Source organism: Garra rufa, chromosome 1 (assembly GCF_049309525.1).
Source record: "Garra rufa chromosome 1, GarRuf1.0, whole genome shotgun sequence".
NCBI lineage: Eukaryota > Metazoa > Chordata > Actinopteri > Cypriniformes > Cyprinidae > Garra > Garra rufa.
In genome coordinates this window covers 25,160,796-25,179,750 of record NC_133361.1, presented here as the reverse complement: position 1 = coordinate 25,179,750, position 18,955 = coordinate 25,160,796, and the positions used below count along the sequence as shown (strand labels likewise).

Genomic DNA, 18,955 nt, shown 5'->3' with positions numbered 1-18,955 from the left:
TGAACTATCCCATTAAACTCAACCCCTTTTCATACAATCAACCACAAGCTCGCATTCAGCTTTGCCTCTGTCAACAACCAATGGATTGTACCAAGTCCCTGTCCATTTTTTTCGATAAGCCATTCTGCTCAGATCATAATTTCAAAAGAAAGTATCTACCATTTATTGGAGACGCCAATGAGACTGAATGGTAATTCTTTTTTTTTTTTGGAAAGTCAGAAGAGATCTCAGAACTTCTCAAATGGTGCTCAAATCTGCAAAGATACAATGTGATTCCAATATGAACTCGTATCAGATTCTTCTAAGTTTAAACAATTTGTTTAAGAGTCATTTTATAGATCTGTGTCTCTAATAATATTGTCATTTGTGTCTTTTTTGTGGTAAAAAGTTTTAGGAGCAACATCTGAGATTAAGATGTTGCTTAAAAGATTATTTCACTTTGAGCACAAAAATTTCCTGATAATTTACCCCCATGTCCAGGATTTTTCTCCATATAGTTGACTTCATTGCCCACTATGAACTACTCCAATAAAAATTGCAGTTTCAGTGCAGCTTCAAAGGGCTCTACACAATCCCAGACGAGGAATAAGGTTCTTGTGTAGCGAAACGATTGGTAATTTTCTAAAAAAATTTTTTTAAATGTATATACTTTTTAACCACAAATGCTCATCTTGCACTACCTCTGCGATGCACATTGCGTAATCATGTTGAAAAGGTCATGCACAATTGTTTTATTGTCTGTGTACTCCGGTTCAAGAAGGGAGAATAATGCGAGGGAGAATTGTAATGCGAGAAGTCGAGCTAGGGCAAGACAAGCATTTGTGGGTAAAAAGTATATAAATTAGGACATTTTTTGAAAATGACCGATCATTTCACTAGATAAGACCCTTATATCTTGGGTGGGATTGTGTAGAGCCCTTTGAAGCTGCATTGAAACTGTAATTTGGACCTTCAACCCACTGATCCCCACTACATGTAGAAAAATCCTGAAATGTTTTCCTCAAAACCTTTCTTTTTGACTGAAAAAAGAAAGACATGAAAATCTTGGATCACATGGGGGTGAGTAAATTATCAGGATTTTTTTTTTTTTCTGGAAAACATTACATATCCTGAGCTGTGAAAGAGCAACGGAATATTTGCGCTTCATTTGACGTTGTATCTTTAGGTCAGACATCTGGATGTATGTGCTGTGCTGCAGGGACAGGAAAGTTCAATGCTATTTTTATAAATCAGATTTTACACTCCCTGAATGACTGATGTTTCAGAATGTGTGTTTGTGTGTGTGTGTTCCTTGCAGTTATTCTTTCATATTTAACAGAGTGGTGACCTAGTTCACCACACAGCCCCAGTAAGTGGGTTTCTCTGTTTTACTCGTCTTGTGTCACTCCCTGTCCTTAAGTCTTAGGATTGCATTTATGTCTCTCTCTGCATTCTGATGTCGAACATTTTCATAAATACACTCTGTAGAGCTCCTCTAAAAGCAGGTCTCAGATGAAAATGCAGTTCACCGCCAACGCTCCAGGCCTCCTCCTGCTCCTTTTTCTCTCACACTCTCTTTCTCTCCGTTTCCCAGTTATTAAAATGTAGCATCTCTTGTGTGAGAGGGAGAGTGGGCGGCACAGTGGGATAGGAGTGTATTACTCTCTCTAGATCAGATATACTCATCTTAGGTGCAGAAGGAGGAGGAGGAGGAGGAGGAAGAAGAATTTGAGCAGCCAGTTTCCTCTGCACCATTTTTCTTACACTCTTAAAAATAATGATACAAAAAGGGCGTTTCACAATGATGCCGTAAAAGATCCATTTTTGGGTTCCACTATAAAGAACCTTTTGTGCAATCTAAAGATTCCAGAGATGTTAAAGGTTCTTCATGGAACCATAAATTCCAAAAAGTAACCAACGCATGTGTGACCTTTCTAACGTGACTACGTAATGCGTGCTAGTGCAAGACAAGCATTGATGGTTAAAAAGTATAGACTTTTTTTTTGTTTGTTTAGAAAATGTCCAATCGTTTCCCTGGATAAGACCCTTATTTTGCAGCTGGGATCATGTACATACCTTTGAAACTGCAATTTGGACCTTCAACTCATTGATCCTCATTGAAGTCCACTATATGGAGAAGGTTCCTAAAGAACAATTTTTCGACTATGTTTTGGGTCGTTGTCGTGCTGAAATGTCCACTGGTGTCCAAGGCCAAGTTTCTCTGCAGACTGCCTGATGTTGTTGTTGAGAATTTTGATGTATTGCTCCTTTTTCATGGTGCCGTTTACTGTGATTAGGTTCCCTGGTCCACCGGCTAAATAAACCCCCAAAACATTAGGTTCCCACCACCATGTTTGACAGTGGGGATGGTGTTCTTAGGGTTGAAGGCTTCTCCTATTTAACGCCAAATGAAGGCTACATCATTGTGGGCAAACAGTTAAATTTTTGTTTCATCTGACCATAAAACAGAAGACCAGAAGTCTTCTTTTTTTGTCCAGATGAGAATTTGCAGAGGCCAAGCTGGCTTTTGTGTGCCTTATCTGGAGAAGTGCTGTCCTCCTTGATCTGTGTCCGTGGAACCCAGCGGTGTGCAGTGTCCGTTGGACTGTCTGCCTTGAGATGTTGCCACCAGCAGAGCCCAGATTCATCAGGATGGCCTTGGTGGTGATCCTTGGATTCTTTTTTACCTCTCTCACTATCATCCTGGCCAGCACAGGTGTCACTTTTGTCACTTTTGTGATTTTTCACAGTGCAGAACGTCTTGTATTTTTTAATAATACTTTGCACTGTAGCCACTGGAACTTCAGAACATTTAGATATGGTCTTATAGCCCTTTCCTGGCTTGTGAGCAGCCACAATGCGCAGCCGCAGGTCCTCAGTGAGCTCCTTTGTCTTAGCCATGACTGTCCACAAACCAACAGCAGACTTTCTAAGTGTGAACTTTCTGACATGACTACGTAATGTGTAAATTTAAGCTAGTGCAAGACAAGCATTGGTGGTTAAAAAGTTTATATGTTTTTATTTTAGAAAATGGCTGATCGTTTCCCTAAATAAGACCCTTATTCCACAGCTGGGATCATGTAGAGCCCTTTTGAAACTGCAATTTGGACCTTCAACCCGTTGATCCCCATTGAAGTCCACTGTATGGAAAATGTTCCTAATAAACCATTTTTCCACTAAAGAACCTTTTGTGCAGTGGAAAGATTCCACAGATGTTAAAGGTTCTTCATGGAACCATCAATTCCAATAAGTAACCGCTTCTGCACTGTGCTGGAAGGTAAAATGTCAGCCTGGTTGAATGCAGACAAATTGCAAGTGTGACCTCTAGCAAGAAATATTTCTCTGAGCCACATCATCTCATATTCAGTTATGAAGCTGAGCCGTCTTAAGGCTGAAGTCTTAAAATCAGCCCTGGGGCTAAAGGCAGGGGCTTGTTAAAGGGGACATATCATGGACAATAGGATTTTCTTTGCTCTTTTGAAATAGAGTTTATGCACTATGTAGACATACTCTGACATTCAAAATGCAAAGCTGCTTTCCCACTCCACACACATCTTTTATGGAAAATAAGCCACAAAAAAGAAAAAAGAAACGGGATAGTATTGCCTTGACAACCATGAGCATGTGAACATACAGTATGACCGCCTACGTTCGCATATCAGTGCCTATTCAGTATTCAGAACCCGGCCTGGCTTGATGAACAGCAGTGTGAGCTATGTCGGTAAACAGAGATTAGCCAATCATAGTAGAGGTCATTTACATAGAAGTCTTAAAGGTGTGCATGAGTAAAAACATGCGTTTTTTTTTTTTTTTCCAAAAGGTCTGTAAAATAGAACTAAATTATTGTTGGTGGTGCAAGAAATCATAATGGGAGTAGAGAATATGATGTAGTGTAGAAAATCCTGTAAAGCTGTCAACAGTATCTGTGCATGATTTGATTTATTAAACAGAGTGTGCTGAACAGTTCTGTTGTGTCCCAATATTTCATGGTTTGATTACAGTTAGTGTTTTTTGAGCAAATATTTTAATAGGTTTCATCTCTCTCTTTTGGAGGGATTGCTTGAATCCTGTGAATACTTGCACTGTTATAACTAATACTCACCTTCTTTTCAAACCATTACTCAATAAATTATCTGTAAATACCAAAGGTCGCAGACACAGAGGTGTATCTTTAAAGGGATAGTTCAACGAAAAATGAAAATTCTGTCATTAATTACTTACCCTCATGTCGTTTCAAACCTGTAAGACCTTTGTTCATCTTCAGAACACAAATTAAGATACTTTTGATGAAATTTGAGAGCTTTCTGACCCTGCATAGACAGCAGCGCAACTGACAAGTTCAAGGCGTAGAAAGATAGTAAAGACATTGAGTACGTTTACATGGACAACAATATTCCGATTTTAAAGCAACACTAAGTAACTTTTCCCTCAACGCTCCCTCTACAGGTTGGAAGCGGAATTGTCAACACTAAAGAGTTGTTTTTACCTTAAAATAATGTTTCCGAACTCGTGTCAGTGGTTCATCAACTCATAACAGGGTGAAACGGCACTTTCGTATTCGCTTTGTGACCCTCTATCGGCCATAACAGCACTATGTAAGTTTGGGTCGTCGGGTCGCGGTTTTGACTACAAATGCGACTTGCTTTACGGCAGGCTTCACAAAAGGTTTTCATACTTTCATAAAGTCATACAACATACTCTACCTTGTCACTGGACATCGTTATTTCCAAAGCCGGTCCTGGATAGCCTCCAAACAAATAACGTGCATGTGACGCGACGGTAGGCTAAATTATTTACGACAGCGGTAATGGACAATTAGAGGGAGCGTTGAGGGAAAAGTTACTTAGTGTTGCTTTAATGCGATTAAGACAATACTCTGATTAAGAAGCAACCATGTAAACTGATATTTTTGATTAATTTAATCCGACTAAGGTCATAATCGGAGTAAACACAAATAGTTAAGACAGGTGGAGTATTCCTATTTTAGTTGCATTATGGAAGACATGTACACACCTTAATCACACTATTCCCCTTGTGTAGGACTCTTCGCCACATTTTGCGACAGGATACACACTAATGCTGCGTTCCAGGCAGGTTTTTGAGCTCGTAAATCACGTCTTCAAACCACGACTCAGGACTTTGTAGCGTTCCAGGCAAGTCACGCCAAGCATTTATTATTTTTATATTAATTTGATTACAACGTTATATTGTCCTAAACTCTATTTTTCCACCGTGTACCACTTGCATATACACCGCATCCCTAGAGGCTCTATTGTTGTTTCGTGGGCTATGTCACGTCAGAACTCGGAACTGGGAGTACGTCAATCTAGAACGAGTTCACGGGTGGGAATTCATGGGTTTGAGTGCCTTTTAACGGGTAGAAGTTTGGAAAAACACGGGTAACGGGTTGCTGGAACGCGGCATAACGCTCTCAGTTGGTCGGACGTGCATGCTTTGGTTTCATTTTTATTTATTTATTTTTTGCTACAACATGGGATTAATCTGATAAATAGTTTGTCTGTTATCATAATTTATAGTTTTATGGAAACGTAGTTAACATTCAACCCGTTCTTTTTCAGTAGTATTATTTGTGATTTTTATTTTGTGAACGGGATTTCCGCTATTGGAATGTCTTAGGATACTTTTCACTTTTACTTTCGAATTCATGATGTTGGTTTTGCTTACATATCAGTTTTAAGATTAAAACAAATTCTTAAAAGATGGATTTGTTATTTTTAATTAAACAGCATAACAACAATAAAATAAATAAATGCTTAAATAGCATTTATTAACAAAAACTAATAAGACGAGGCATGGACTCCATCACATGCTGTGTTATATGCCGACTTATTACAGGGCGCGCAAATACTGAGCAATCTAATTAATTAATAAAAAATAAATAAAAGAAAGCCTCCAAAGCGTAATGAGAGGTAAACGGCAAAGATAACAGGGTTTTCAAAATGAAAACAAACAAAAAAAGGAAAACTAAACTGGCTTTCGGTGACTGTGCTTGCGTGTGTTTTTTTTTTTTTTTCCTAAAATCTGACTGGCTCTGAAACGCTCGCTGTATGGAGCAGACGCTTTGGAGCAGCACAGCATGCACTCGCACAAATGCGACCACGGCAAATTTTAACTCACACATTCTAAACAATTTGTTGCATATGTCCAGAGCCACTTAAAGCTTTTGTAAAATTAAAACCGAAACATCCAAAAGTCAACGAAGATGAACTGATAGCGTCGCGTGTGGACCTAATGATGTGTCATTAATCGATCTATGTACTCTAACATGTAAAACGGGAACATGAAAGGAATATTCTAAAAGCAACTCATGTAAACAGCTTAATCATATTATTGTCTTATTCAGAATACGGTCATTAATTAGATTACTAGTCATTGTTAAAATAGTCCATGTGACATCAGTGGTTCAATCGTAATTTTATGAAGCTATGAGTGTGTGGTACTGCTGACTCAGAGCATATTTTTAATTTTTTCATTTAGCTGAGGGGTTGTTATCTAAATAATTACATTGTAATTAATTTGTCTGTCTATTTTCAGTTTAAGTCATTCGGGTTGGTTTGCAGACCATTTGCAAACATTAGAGGTTGGCATTATCACGTTGTGACTTTTTATATGTATATTGTCGTTTCCCCCACATTAGACACCATGCTTTATGAACTCAGTGCAACCACTAAGGGGAAAGAAGATCTGCTGGTGTCACAGTTAAACAGTATTACTTTAGAAAACGAGTGCTTTACACACTATTTGTTCTTGAGTTTTGTTTTATTGGTCTTATTTTAATGTTCACATAGTTTCTCATTTTGCAGAGTCACTGCCTCCTTTGCCTTCTCAGAGGAAACCCTGGATCAGTTGTTCTAATGTAAACTTCATTCAGGTAGTAAGGACATTGATAAAACGTTGAACCACTAATGCAACATGGACTGTTTTATCTATGTCCTTACTACCTTTCTGGGCCTTGAATGGGTAGTTGCATAGCTCTCTATGCAGGGTCAGAAAGCTCTTGGATTTCATCAAAAATATCTTAATTTGTGTTCTGAAGATGAACCTCTCTATTTATCCAAGTTTCAATGTAGTATGCAAGTTACAAATAATCCCATATACAAACTGTGGTCTTCCTTTCACATCCTGCCTATGTTTGAGGTCAATAGACTATAGTGTTTGGGTTTACAGTTGAGGTGAAACGTTTACTTACACCTTGCAGAATCTGCTAAATGTTAATTATTTTACCAGAATAAGAGAGATTATACTAATTGCAATTATTTTTTTATTTAGTTCTGACCTGAGTAATATATTTCACATAAAAGACATTTACATGTAGTCCACAAGAGAAAATAATAGTTGAATTTATAAAAATTACCCTGTTCAAAAGTTTACTATATGCTTCAGAAGGAAACACAATGCATTTAATTTGAAGATCAGGGTAAATTTAACTTTAGCTTGAGCTTCTGAAGGCCAGTGCTAAATGAAAAAATATGATATTTAGGCAACATAAGAAAAATATACACATTTTCATTCTGTTCAAAAGTTTTCACCCCCTGCTCTTAATGCATTGTGTTTCCTTCTGAAGCATCAGTGAGCTTTTGAACCGTCTGTAATAGTTGCATATGAGTCCCTCAGTTGTCCTCAGTGTGAAAAGATGGATCTCAAAAGCACACAGTCATTGTTGGAAAGGGTTCAAATTCACAAAAATGCTAAAAAAAATGTTCTAAAGAACAGCAGACAGTTTAACTGTTCAGAACAAACAAGGGACTCATCAACAACTATCACTAAACAAAAAAGTTGTGGATCATTAAGGTAACAAGACAATATTAAGCATCAAGCGTATGTAAACTTTTGAACAGGGTCATTTTTATATACTCAACTATTATTTTCTCTTGTGGACTATATGTAAACGTCTTTTATGTGAAATATCTTCTTCAGGTCAGTACTAAATAAAAAAACAACAAGAATTTTGTACAATCCCTCTTATTTTAGTAAAATAATTTACATTTTGCAGATTCTGCGTGTATGTAAACTTTTGACCTCAACTGCATATTCTGTCCTATCCAAAATACTATTGGCTTTTGACACTTGACGTGATAGGCAGACCAAACGCATGTCAGATATCCCAGGAGGAAACTCCTCCCTCTGAAAATAAACAGTGTAAAGTCTGTGTCTGTAAAGATCTATGCTGATACAGACCCCTGGCTTTGATCTTGTTCCTGGTAACAATCCCCTCTGGCCTCCTGTGTAGGAGGCTGCGGGAGACACTCAAGTGTCCTTTTAAACATATGCTCCTGTCATCTTGCTGGCTCTCTGGGGCTCATCTTCTGTCCGAGACATGGCAGCAGGGGAATGACTACCTGTCGGGCTCGAATGGCTCTTTGAAGCAGAGTTGGTAGACAAGTGTAGCCGCCCAGTGAGTAAGATGGCTTCACTTGGATGGATATATCTGCCTGCTGGAGTCCTCCGGGTCCTCGCAACTTTAGGGTGTCTACACACCATTGGTTTGCAGATTCAGAGCAAGAATGTGAGAGCTTGTCATATGAACAAAAGCATTAGGAAATTCAAACTGAAAAGTGAATATGAATGAAAACTGAACCTATATAGTGTGTAGTATAATGCGTGTTTCTGGTCATATTGTTAATGATTCATCGTGCTAGAGAACAATATGTCACATGGACTATTTTTTGACTATTTATGTCCTTTCTAGGCCTTGAACATGGTAGTTGTGTTGCTGTCTATGCAGGGTCGGAAAGCTTTCGGATTTTATAAAAAAATATCTTAATTTGTGTTCTAAAGATGAACAAAGGTCTAAGTAATTAATGACAGAATTTTCATTTTTGGGGAACTATCCCTTTTCCTGCCAAGGGCTGTTTGCACACATGCAGGATGACAGACCCAAAGCTGCTCTGCTCTCTGTATCATGTTGTGTGTAGATCTGCGGAGGATACAGCAGGATGAAGAAAAATAACAATATAGATTACCAGCAAACAGAGATTTTTTGTTTGTGTTTGTAGCACTGTGTACACACCTGCTAATTTCCATATTTGTTATTTTGGTTACTTCTTTTTTTGCTCACAATCTCTCCGTATAATATTGTTTGACTGTATGTAGAACATCCATAAGAAAGAAGTGGTCCACTTCTCTGTGTGATGTCCCAGATATCTGTCCTCATATCCCACTATATGAGACTTTTAGAGACTGCTTGGATGAAATATTCAGTCATAAACACACAAATGTAACCTTTCTCTCTTGCCTAAATACATTATTAGTAGATTGTCCTTTTGCTGCTCTTTAAAAGGATGCCTAAAGCTCCAGAGAAACTAGCACTTTCCACAAAATGCAGAGCACTGGCTCCATTACTTAATTTGAAGCATTAATCAATCCAGCATTTGGAGCTTGTTGTTGTTAGTGCTAATAAATACAGTTGAGGTCAGAAGTTTACATACACTTGATGTACAACAACTGTGTTGTTACCTGAATGACCCACAGCTGTGTTTTTATCTTTTTAGTGATAGTTGTTCATGAATCCCTTGTTTGTCCTGAACAGTTAAACTGCCCGTTGTCCTTCAGAAAAAAAATCCTTCAGGTCCTACAAATTCTGTGTTTTTTCTGTGTATTTGAACCCTTTCCAACAATGACTATATGATTTTTGAGATTTATTTTTTGACACTGAGGACAACTGGGGGACTCATATGCAACTATTACAGAAGGTTTAAAGGCTTACTGATGGTTCCGAAGAAAAAAATGATGCATTACGAGCTGGGGGGTGAAAACTATTCGAATTTGAAGATCTGGGTAAATTTCACTTATTTTGACTACTGGGAAACATGTAAATATCTTCTGTAGCTTCTGAAGGGCAGTACTAAATGGAAAAAAAAATGACACCCCTGACTCTTAATGCATGTTTTTTCCTTCTGGAGCATCAGTGAGCGTTTGAGCCTTCTGTAATAGTTGCACATGAGTCCCTCAGCTGTCCTCAGTGTGAAAATATGGATCTTATAATCATATAGTCATTGTTGGAAAGGGTTCAAATTCACAAAAATGCTATAAAACTAAATAATTTGTGGGACCTAAGGTATTTTTCTAAAGAACAGCGGGCAGTTTAATTTTTCAGGACAAACAAGTGACTCATGAACAACTATCACAAAAAAAAAAAAAAAAACACGAACAACTGTGGATCATTCAGGTAACAACACAGTGTTAAGAAGTGTATGTAAACTTTTGAACAGGGTCATTTTTTATAAGTTCAACTATTCAGGTCAGTATAACTTGTTCAGGTCAGTAGTAAATAAAAAATAATATGCATTTTTTTATGATTTTGATTTTTGATTAAATTTTCTGACCCTGCACAGACAGCAATGCAACTACCACATTTAAGGCCTAGAAAGGTACGGACATTGTTAAAATAGTTATTCAACAAACCACCTCTTAATATTTCAGCCAAACAAGCACAATAGTCAAACAAACTATTCTAGTGCATTCATACAGCTGATATGTTTACGTTGTAGTTTTTCCACATTTTGTGCTTGAAACAGACGCTGAAACAGTCAAAACATGTCATCAGAGAATTGCTAACTTTTTAAGTCAATGATTTCAGCCCTTGAAAAACTCTTATGTTTGGTACAAACGAATAATTTGGTTGCCAAAAATACTTTTTTAATATAAAAAACAATATACAAAAAAATGTTGTTTAACATACTGCAGTAGGCCTATAACCTCAACACCTTATAGGGCTGCTTGATTATGGCACAAATCATAATCACGATTATTTTGGTCAATATTGTAATTTTGATTATTTAACACAATTATGACTGGGTCCAAAACTTTGTATTAGTGATTAATTTAAAGATAACAATACAACAGAAAAAAGATAAAAATGAAAAAAAAAACTGAATACTTTTATGCAAGTCTAAAGTAGTCTAAAAGCCTACTACAGAAATTGAATGTAATTATTTGAATGGAAAATAAAACATTGTCTTCACTGTAAGAATTAAACATGCTTTGTTTCTTATTATAAAACGGTTAGTTCCATTCCTCAATTCTGATTGGTCAGCAGCTGTGTCGTATTCATGATACGGCACTGCTATGACCGCTTCACTCAACGGTTTTGTGTATCATTGAACCCTCTTAGCAACCACCCTTAGCAACGTAAACACAGCTGCAGCCAGTGTTGCCAGACGTACGATAATTATCGTATTTGTACCATAATTTTGACCTCTGTACGATGTACGATCAATAATACCACAATGTACGATAATTTCAGAATTTTGTGACACCATGGTCGTAGTAATTATAGAGCTTCTATTCTCAAAGATCTAGCTGTGTGGATCCTACGTCTACCATCATGATTGTGAGGAGACGTGAACGTGGCGTTACGCATGTCTTTCATCCAATCTTACGTCTTCTCAACCAATATCAACCTGGAGAATGGCTCTAAGTTAACGTTCCTGCGCACTTAGGTCAGTTGTTTCAAAACTGAGGTTGTTAGTTTAACAATAAAGTATAGAAAATGAGTGCTGAAAAGGATAAATAGCTGTAACATCTAGATAAATATCTTTATTTTGAACGTTTTACTCAAATACGATAACTTTCTCCCAAATATGATAATTTTGAGCTTCTGGTACGATACTTGGACATTTCCAATCTGGCAACACTGGCTGCAGCAGTTAGGGACTACTTTTTACAGCGGAAGGCAGTTAATGATTTTACTTTATGAAAAGTAAAACTCAATATATATAAATTAATATATATTTTTGATTTTAATATTTTACTCTGCTTCGCGTTGTGCCTAACAACGCCCTTCAGCCGTGATTTATTCATGATACAGAACGGCCTCTCGTACCTTATTGCTTAATTAAAACTATAAAAAGTCCTCCATTCAAGAGCAGTGAGTGATTTTTCTCTTTGTATTTTTACATTTGATTAATATTAAGCACAGAGACGGCAGAAGGGATATTATTTGTTATATACCGGTACACATATTTTCATTCTCTGTTTATGATCGTTTAAGACATAACTGACAAGGGTTTACATGAATAATCACCAAGCGGCTCATTTTGAAATATTTTTGCGTGTATTTGACAGTTAAGGCACGCACCTTCAGCTAAAAGATAACTTTACATGTCCGTCTTCTGCTCCGTCTCTAAACGCATACACACAACATGAAACTAACATTAATAAATCAAGCACGCCCCATTTTATAAAAGTCACGTTACATGATTTTGCTGATTTGCATGTGAAATTAGGCTTTTATGAAGGAGCAAAAGCGCACCACTAAAAGGGGGGCAATAATGGGCCGCAATAATCATTTCATCTCGATTACTGTATTTTCATGATAGTTTGAAGCCAAAATCTAAATCGAAACTGAATTTCGATTAATTGCACAGCCCTAACACCTTATTATGTTTATTTCCACCATTGTTGCACTTTCTAGCCACTAAAATTAAGGTCTATTATATATAAAGTCCCTAAAGTTTATTAATTACTAGTACAAACCAGCATTTTGTGTTATGCCAAATTTACACAGCATAGATGGCACAGAACCGCTTCTGAAATGGCATTTACTGCAGGTGTCTCTACACAGACTGTTTAATGCAGGGTTGAAAAATGAACAAATAGCAGCTCATATAATATTTAGTCTGAGCACCTCTTTTCACCCACCAAAAAGCTCTTAATTTTTTAAGAGTTTCAGGCCCTATTTTGCACCCTATTCTTGGAAAGTGCCAACTGTTGTAGGCCTGACGAAGTGCTTGAAATAAGATGGAGGAAGAAGTGGAGCCAAGGAACAGATGGCGAAAACAATCCCTCCACCACAGGGCTGTTGGCATCAGATAAGAGCCCCGATAGCAGCGCTATTCTTCTCTGCAGTGATAAAGTCTCATTCTGTCTTTAAATAAAAGCAGTAGAATAGCTATTATGCGGATCGGCGTGGCTCTGCTCGAGCCACAATTGCAGGAAGAGCTTTTCCAGACAGGACAGGAAGTGGGTAGGAGAAAGGGTGTGAGTCTGTGTGGCCAGTGTCTTGGCTGTTCTGAGGTCTGTGATTAGGGTCCATACACACATTGTTCCTGCGGTCCCCTCTGTGTCAGGCACCAGCCCGCTCACACAGGAAGTGCTGTGTGCACAGACCGAGTTTGGAATTCTTTGGCTAGGATCGGACAGTGCTCATAATAGACCTGAATGGCTAGGATTTCATTCACGTTTCCCAGGAATTAGAGAGATATCTATGAAAGATGGGTGGCATTTAGAGGATTCCTTTGGTCATAAATTTTGTACCTGACTCAGATCACTTCTTACCTCAACCTAGCATGCATAAATTAATTTTTAATAAAGGATTTTTTCTGACCCCAACTGTACCTGAATATAAAAGGCAGCACTGTCTTCACAGCCTGTGAACAGGAGTGTCTTTTTTCAGTATCACACGGACCAAAAATAGAGATGGCAAATAAGAAACACCACGGCAGGTGTAGATTTAAAAGTATGCTGTTTCCTACCTATACGTTCTCTGATCCTTTGTCATAACACCTCCTGTTATCTATGCTTTGTTAACCCGTGTTGCCAGATTGTGTTTTTTTTTTTTTTTTTGTGTACGTCGTAAATTTCTGAGAATATTCTTTACATGGATTTTTGCAAATTGTTTATTTGGAGAGAAAACAACATGAAAATATACTTCATTTGACTTAATTTGATTTAGTTGAGCTAGGTAAACAGCAAGAGCATTTAGGTGTTTTTTTATTATTAATATATGGCAACTATTAGGCCTGCATCTTACTATTATTTTTTGTAACTGATAACATTTATCTGCCAAGTATTTTTGATTAATTGGTAAATTAGATAAAAACTGATTTTTATACACATTGACGTATAATTTATATGGGAACCTGGACCACAAAACCAGGTATATTTGTACAATACATTGCATGGGGTAAAATTATTGATTTTTCTTTTATGCAAAAACCATTAGGATATTAAGTAAATATCTTGTTCCATTAGATATTTTGTAAATGAAATATATCAAAACTTAATTTTTTAATTAGTAATATGCATATTACTTTAAAGGCGATTTTCTCAATATTTCGATTTTTTTGCACCCTCAGTTTGTATCTCGGCCTATCCCAACAAATCAATAGAACGCTTATTTATTTGGCTTTCAGATTATGTATACAATCAAAAAATTGACCCTTATGACTGGTTTTGTGATCCAGAGTCACATATTTGATATATAATTGTTTAGGTTATTTGCTGTATGACAACAATTAAAGCTACAAGTAGCAATTACTTTGGTAATGACAAATTTAACTGTCAAGTATGAAGTATGAAATCAGAGAGCAGAGAGGCGGGGATATAGTAATGTTGTTGTAGCATTATTAAAAATGTGTTTCTTTTAATAAAATACTTTTAAAGGGTTAGTTCACCCGAAAATGAAAATTCTATCATTAATTACTCACCCTCGTGTTGCAAACCCGTAAGACCTTCGTTCATCTTCAGAATACAAATTAAAGGGGTGTCGTAAACTTTTTTTTTTCTAGGCTTGATTGTGTTAATGGGGTGCATTCTAATTTAATGCTTAATGCTTCATTAATGCTTTGATTTTTTTTTAATGGCAACAATTAGAGATTCAATGCAAAAAATGATTTTCTTACTTAGATTTTGTATCTTGTTTCCAGCCAAAATATCTAAAAATTCCTAAACCAAGAAGGATCTAGACAAGTAAAAGTTATTTTCTTGTTTTCAGAAAAAAAAGACAAAATTAAGTGAATTTTTTGCTTAGAACAAGCAAAGTAATCTGCCAATGGTGTAAGCAAAAAAAATCTTATTTCAAACAGAAAACAAGATTATTTTAAGCAAAAAAACACTTAATTTTGACTTTTTTTTTTTTTTTTGCTCATCTAAAAAATCTTTCTTGATGTAAGAATTTTTAGATATTTTGGCTGGAAACAAGATAAAAAATCTAAGTAAAAGTATGTTTTGCAGTGTTTTTAATGATTTTAAAGAAGTCCCTTTTGCTCACCAAGCCTGCATTTATTTGATCCAAAGTACAGCAAAAACAGTAACATTTTTAACTTTTTTTATTTTAATATAATTTAAAATTCCTGTGATCAAAGCTGAATTTTTAGCATCATTACTCCAGTCACATGACCCTTTAGAAATCATTCTGATATTCTGATTTGCTGTTTACAAAACGTTTATTATTATTTCTATGTTGAAAACGGCTGAGTAGAATTTTATCAGGTTTCCCTGATGAATAGAAAGTTCAGAAGAACAGCATTTATCTGAAATAGAAAAGATTTGTGACATTGTAAATGTCTTTATTATCACTTTTGATCAATTTCAAGCATCCTTGCTAAATAAAAGTATTCATTTCTATAATACCATTACAAAGGCTTTTTATTTCAGATAAATGCTGATCTTTGGATCTTTCTATTCATCAAAGAATCATAAAAATGTAGCTTTGATCACAAGAATAAATTACAATTTAAAACATATTCAAATAGAAAACAGTTATTTTAAATAGTACAAATATTTCAAAAATTTTCAGTTTTTGTACTTTAACATGAAATAAATGCAAGAAAAGACTTCTTTAAAAAACGTCAAAAATCCTACTGTTCAAAAACTTTTGGCTGATAGCGTATAACCAATGGAAGATTTGAATTTGAATTTTTAAATGTCTTTAAAAAATTTCCAAAGAGAACAGCCCACCAGATCGAAATTATATTTGTTAAGCGCTGAATTAATTTCGAAAGTTTAATACAGAGCAATGGGAAATATCAACACAGTGCAGCCTTAATAAAAAGAACCATCTCTTCAAGATGTCCGCAAACTAATTGGCATCTTTGAAAGTTCTCCTGCTGCCCGTGAGTCATGTTGAAGAATGATTGAAGTAGAGCCTTCGTGAGTCTCCTGATGGGCCAAGTAGATGTGTGTGGGACTCTCTGGGCTCTAAAGTCCCCGGTCAGTGCCTCATCTCTGGCCCGGCCCCAGCAGGCCCATCTCACTGAGCACTAGGGTCATTCACATGCATCATCTGTTCTCCTCTGCCAGGCCGCTTGTTTGTTTTTGTCTTTGCCTTGGGAAATTTGCAGTGTAGGAGAGCGGTTCAGCTTGAAGCATCTGTTGTAGGCAGCCTGGGTTTCGGAAACGTTTTTTTTTTAATCAATCGACCTGAAACAGGAGGACACTGCTGCTCGAAAACAGAGAGGGAGAGTTTCATAACACTGATTTTGTTTTGGAGTTTGTGCATTACAGTCGTTTTATGGCAACAAAAACACTTTTGTTCAATAAATAGAATAATGTGGGAAATTTAATAACTAAGTATTAAGTAGTGTGTCTACTCACATATTGGCTAGTTTAAAATGGCTATGAATTTGGCTCATCTAATCACAACGTAGTTTAGGAACTGTTCATTATATATTATTATTATATTATATTATTATATGGTTACGTCAGTAGAAGAGACATAGACATTGCAGACTTTTGATGGAAGATTATAAAAGCAAACACTTTTTGTCTGTGTAATATTGTGCACTGATGAATCATACACAATAAGATTACGGACATTTCTATGGCAAGTCAATAGGGTCTGTTTCATGTCATCTTCAAAGCGAACAGACAGACTGAGTGATGAGTCACCGACAGAAGGAAAACCAGAATACTGATTTTAGTAAGGGCAAAAATGCCTTGAAATTGAAAACTGTTGTTTAGGATGATAGTCTTTTAATTATTAATTGCTGTAAAATGGGAGTGGAGGGACGATTTCGAGGCTTTAGACTTTCAAAAGCCATGCATTAGCTTTTTTAACCTTAAGAGACACACAGCTGAATGAAGAAAAAAAGATCTCACTTGTACCTATTTGTCACTAAATATAGCTTAAATCGACATCTAACAGCAGTTTATTTGTTATATAATAAGAATATAATTTAATAAAATATTATATAAGTGCTTTATATACATTAAATTTTAAATATAATTGTAATTCAATATTTAATGTAAAATATTGATTTAATTTTGGATTGAATTTAGCATTGCTGTATGGCCAAACAATATGAAATTTTGTAAATGTGATTTTTCTCACTGTTGCAGAAATACAAATTTATGTTGTGGGTCATTTTGGTTTTTAAGTTGTTAGAAGTACTGGTTAACCTGTGATGCTTTTCTTGAAATTTTTTGACTTTTTCTTATTTAAGGCCATGAAAATGCAAAAAGTCTGTTATGTACAACATATATATATATATATATATATATATATATATATATATATATATATATATATATTATGATGTTTGTGGCCTGAAATACATTTTTTGATGTACCTCTCTCAGAGAGATTTGGCAGATGGTGTCTGATGCACACTTAAGAAGTAATTTTCCACAGTTTTTCTTAAAAAATTTGAAATGTTTTTAATAATGTTAAAGGTGCCATAGAATGGAAAACTGTGTTTACCTTGGCATAGTTGAATAATAACAGTTCAGTACATGGACATGACATACCATGAGTCTCAAACACCATCGTTTCCTCCTTCTTATATAAATCTAGTGTTTGCAAAAGACCACCGAATAAAAGGGCAATTCCAACATAACACAGACTGTTATGCAACATCCCCGGGATCGTTAATAGTTACACCTCCAACATTTGCATCGCCCAATCATCTGTAACATCAGCACATCAGTAAAACAAGGCAAGCCACTGAAGGGACACGGTTAGCTTAATGCTAGCGCTAGCCTGTTACATTGCAGTACAAAAGATTTCACTTACCACATAAACAGAGAGATGACTGCACTGATGATGGTGAATGATGGAGAAATAACTGCGCTGATGATGGCGAATGATTTACAGATCCAGAGTATCACTGACAGGCAGCTGAACTTGTGTTGTTAGTAAGCACTCCCTCTACATTATAACTTTACACAGAGCACATACGATCACAGTAAACGGCAGATTCAACAAACCACATATTAAAAAAGCGGCTAGAGCTCCTAATTAAATATATATTTTTATCCATGTGCCAGCTATAGAGATGAGCAGCTCTGTGAAACATCCAATCAGAGCAGAGCTCATTAATATTCATGAAGCTTCCAAATAATGCAATAACAGAGCATTTCATTCTAGGGACAAATCCTAGGGTTGTAAATGGACCTGTAAAACTGTTTCTGGAGATTTTTTGCCCTTTCCTATGCCATATGCCTTCTATGTAGATATCAGAGAACAATTTAAAATATTCTCTCAATGCATTCTACGGCAACTTTAAGTTTCTTAAATGTTAAGAAAAAGTTGCAGTAATCACAGCATAATACTGCAATATTCATTATAGTTTTTTATACATGCTGAATTTGTTTATTTTCATATAATCATTGTAGTATGTTTCTGTCATTTCCATTAGCTATAGTTTTTTAAATGTTTATATTTTTTATAGTTTATATTATATTTACTTTAGTTTTAATTTAAGTTACTTTAGTACATTAAAAGAAAAAGAGAAATTAAATAAATAATAAAAATTGTGTGTGTGTGTGTGTGTGTGTATATATATATATATATATATATATATATTTGTATAAACGTTCATTTTAATATTTATTTTTTACATTTATTATTTTTACATTTATTTGTGTTGTTAAATGTAAAATAAATGCATACATTTTTGTTAAATATATAATTTATTATAGCTAAAATTAAATAAATCATAAAATTATTACATAGATATCATAGAAAGCTTTGTACTGTGTATGTATGAATATATATATATATATATATATATATATATATATATATATATAAATATATATATATATATATATATAATATTTTTTTATTATTGATGCTTTTTTACATTTATTATTTTAAAAAATGATTTGCATGTTTATATGTAAAATAAATTTATAAATTTATGTTAAATAAATAATAAATAATACAAATCTAATTTTATATATTTTTATACATAATATAGTGTAGCTAAAAATTAATAAATAATAAAAAATGT

The 18,955-nt window shown here is 35.3% G+C and overlaps 1 protein-coding gene across 1 annotated transcript in view; it reads left to right on the top strand.

Annotated features, from left to right (window-relative positions):
• Positions 1–12,897: 12,897 nt before the first annotated feature.
• arhgap44a (Rho GTPase activating protein 44a) overlaps positions 12,898–18,955 on the top strand; it is a 54,731-nt gene continuing 48,673 nt past the window's right edge. The window contains exon 1 of the mRNA XM_073829498.1: positions 12,898–13,017. Coding sequence (XP_073685599.1) covers positions 12,898–13,017 — 120 coding nt within the window. The remainder of the gene's footprint in view (positions 13,018–18,955) is intronic.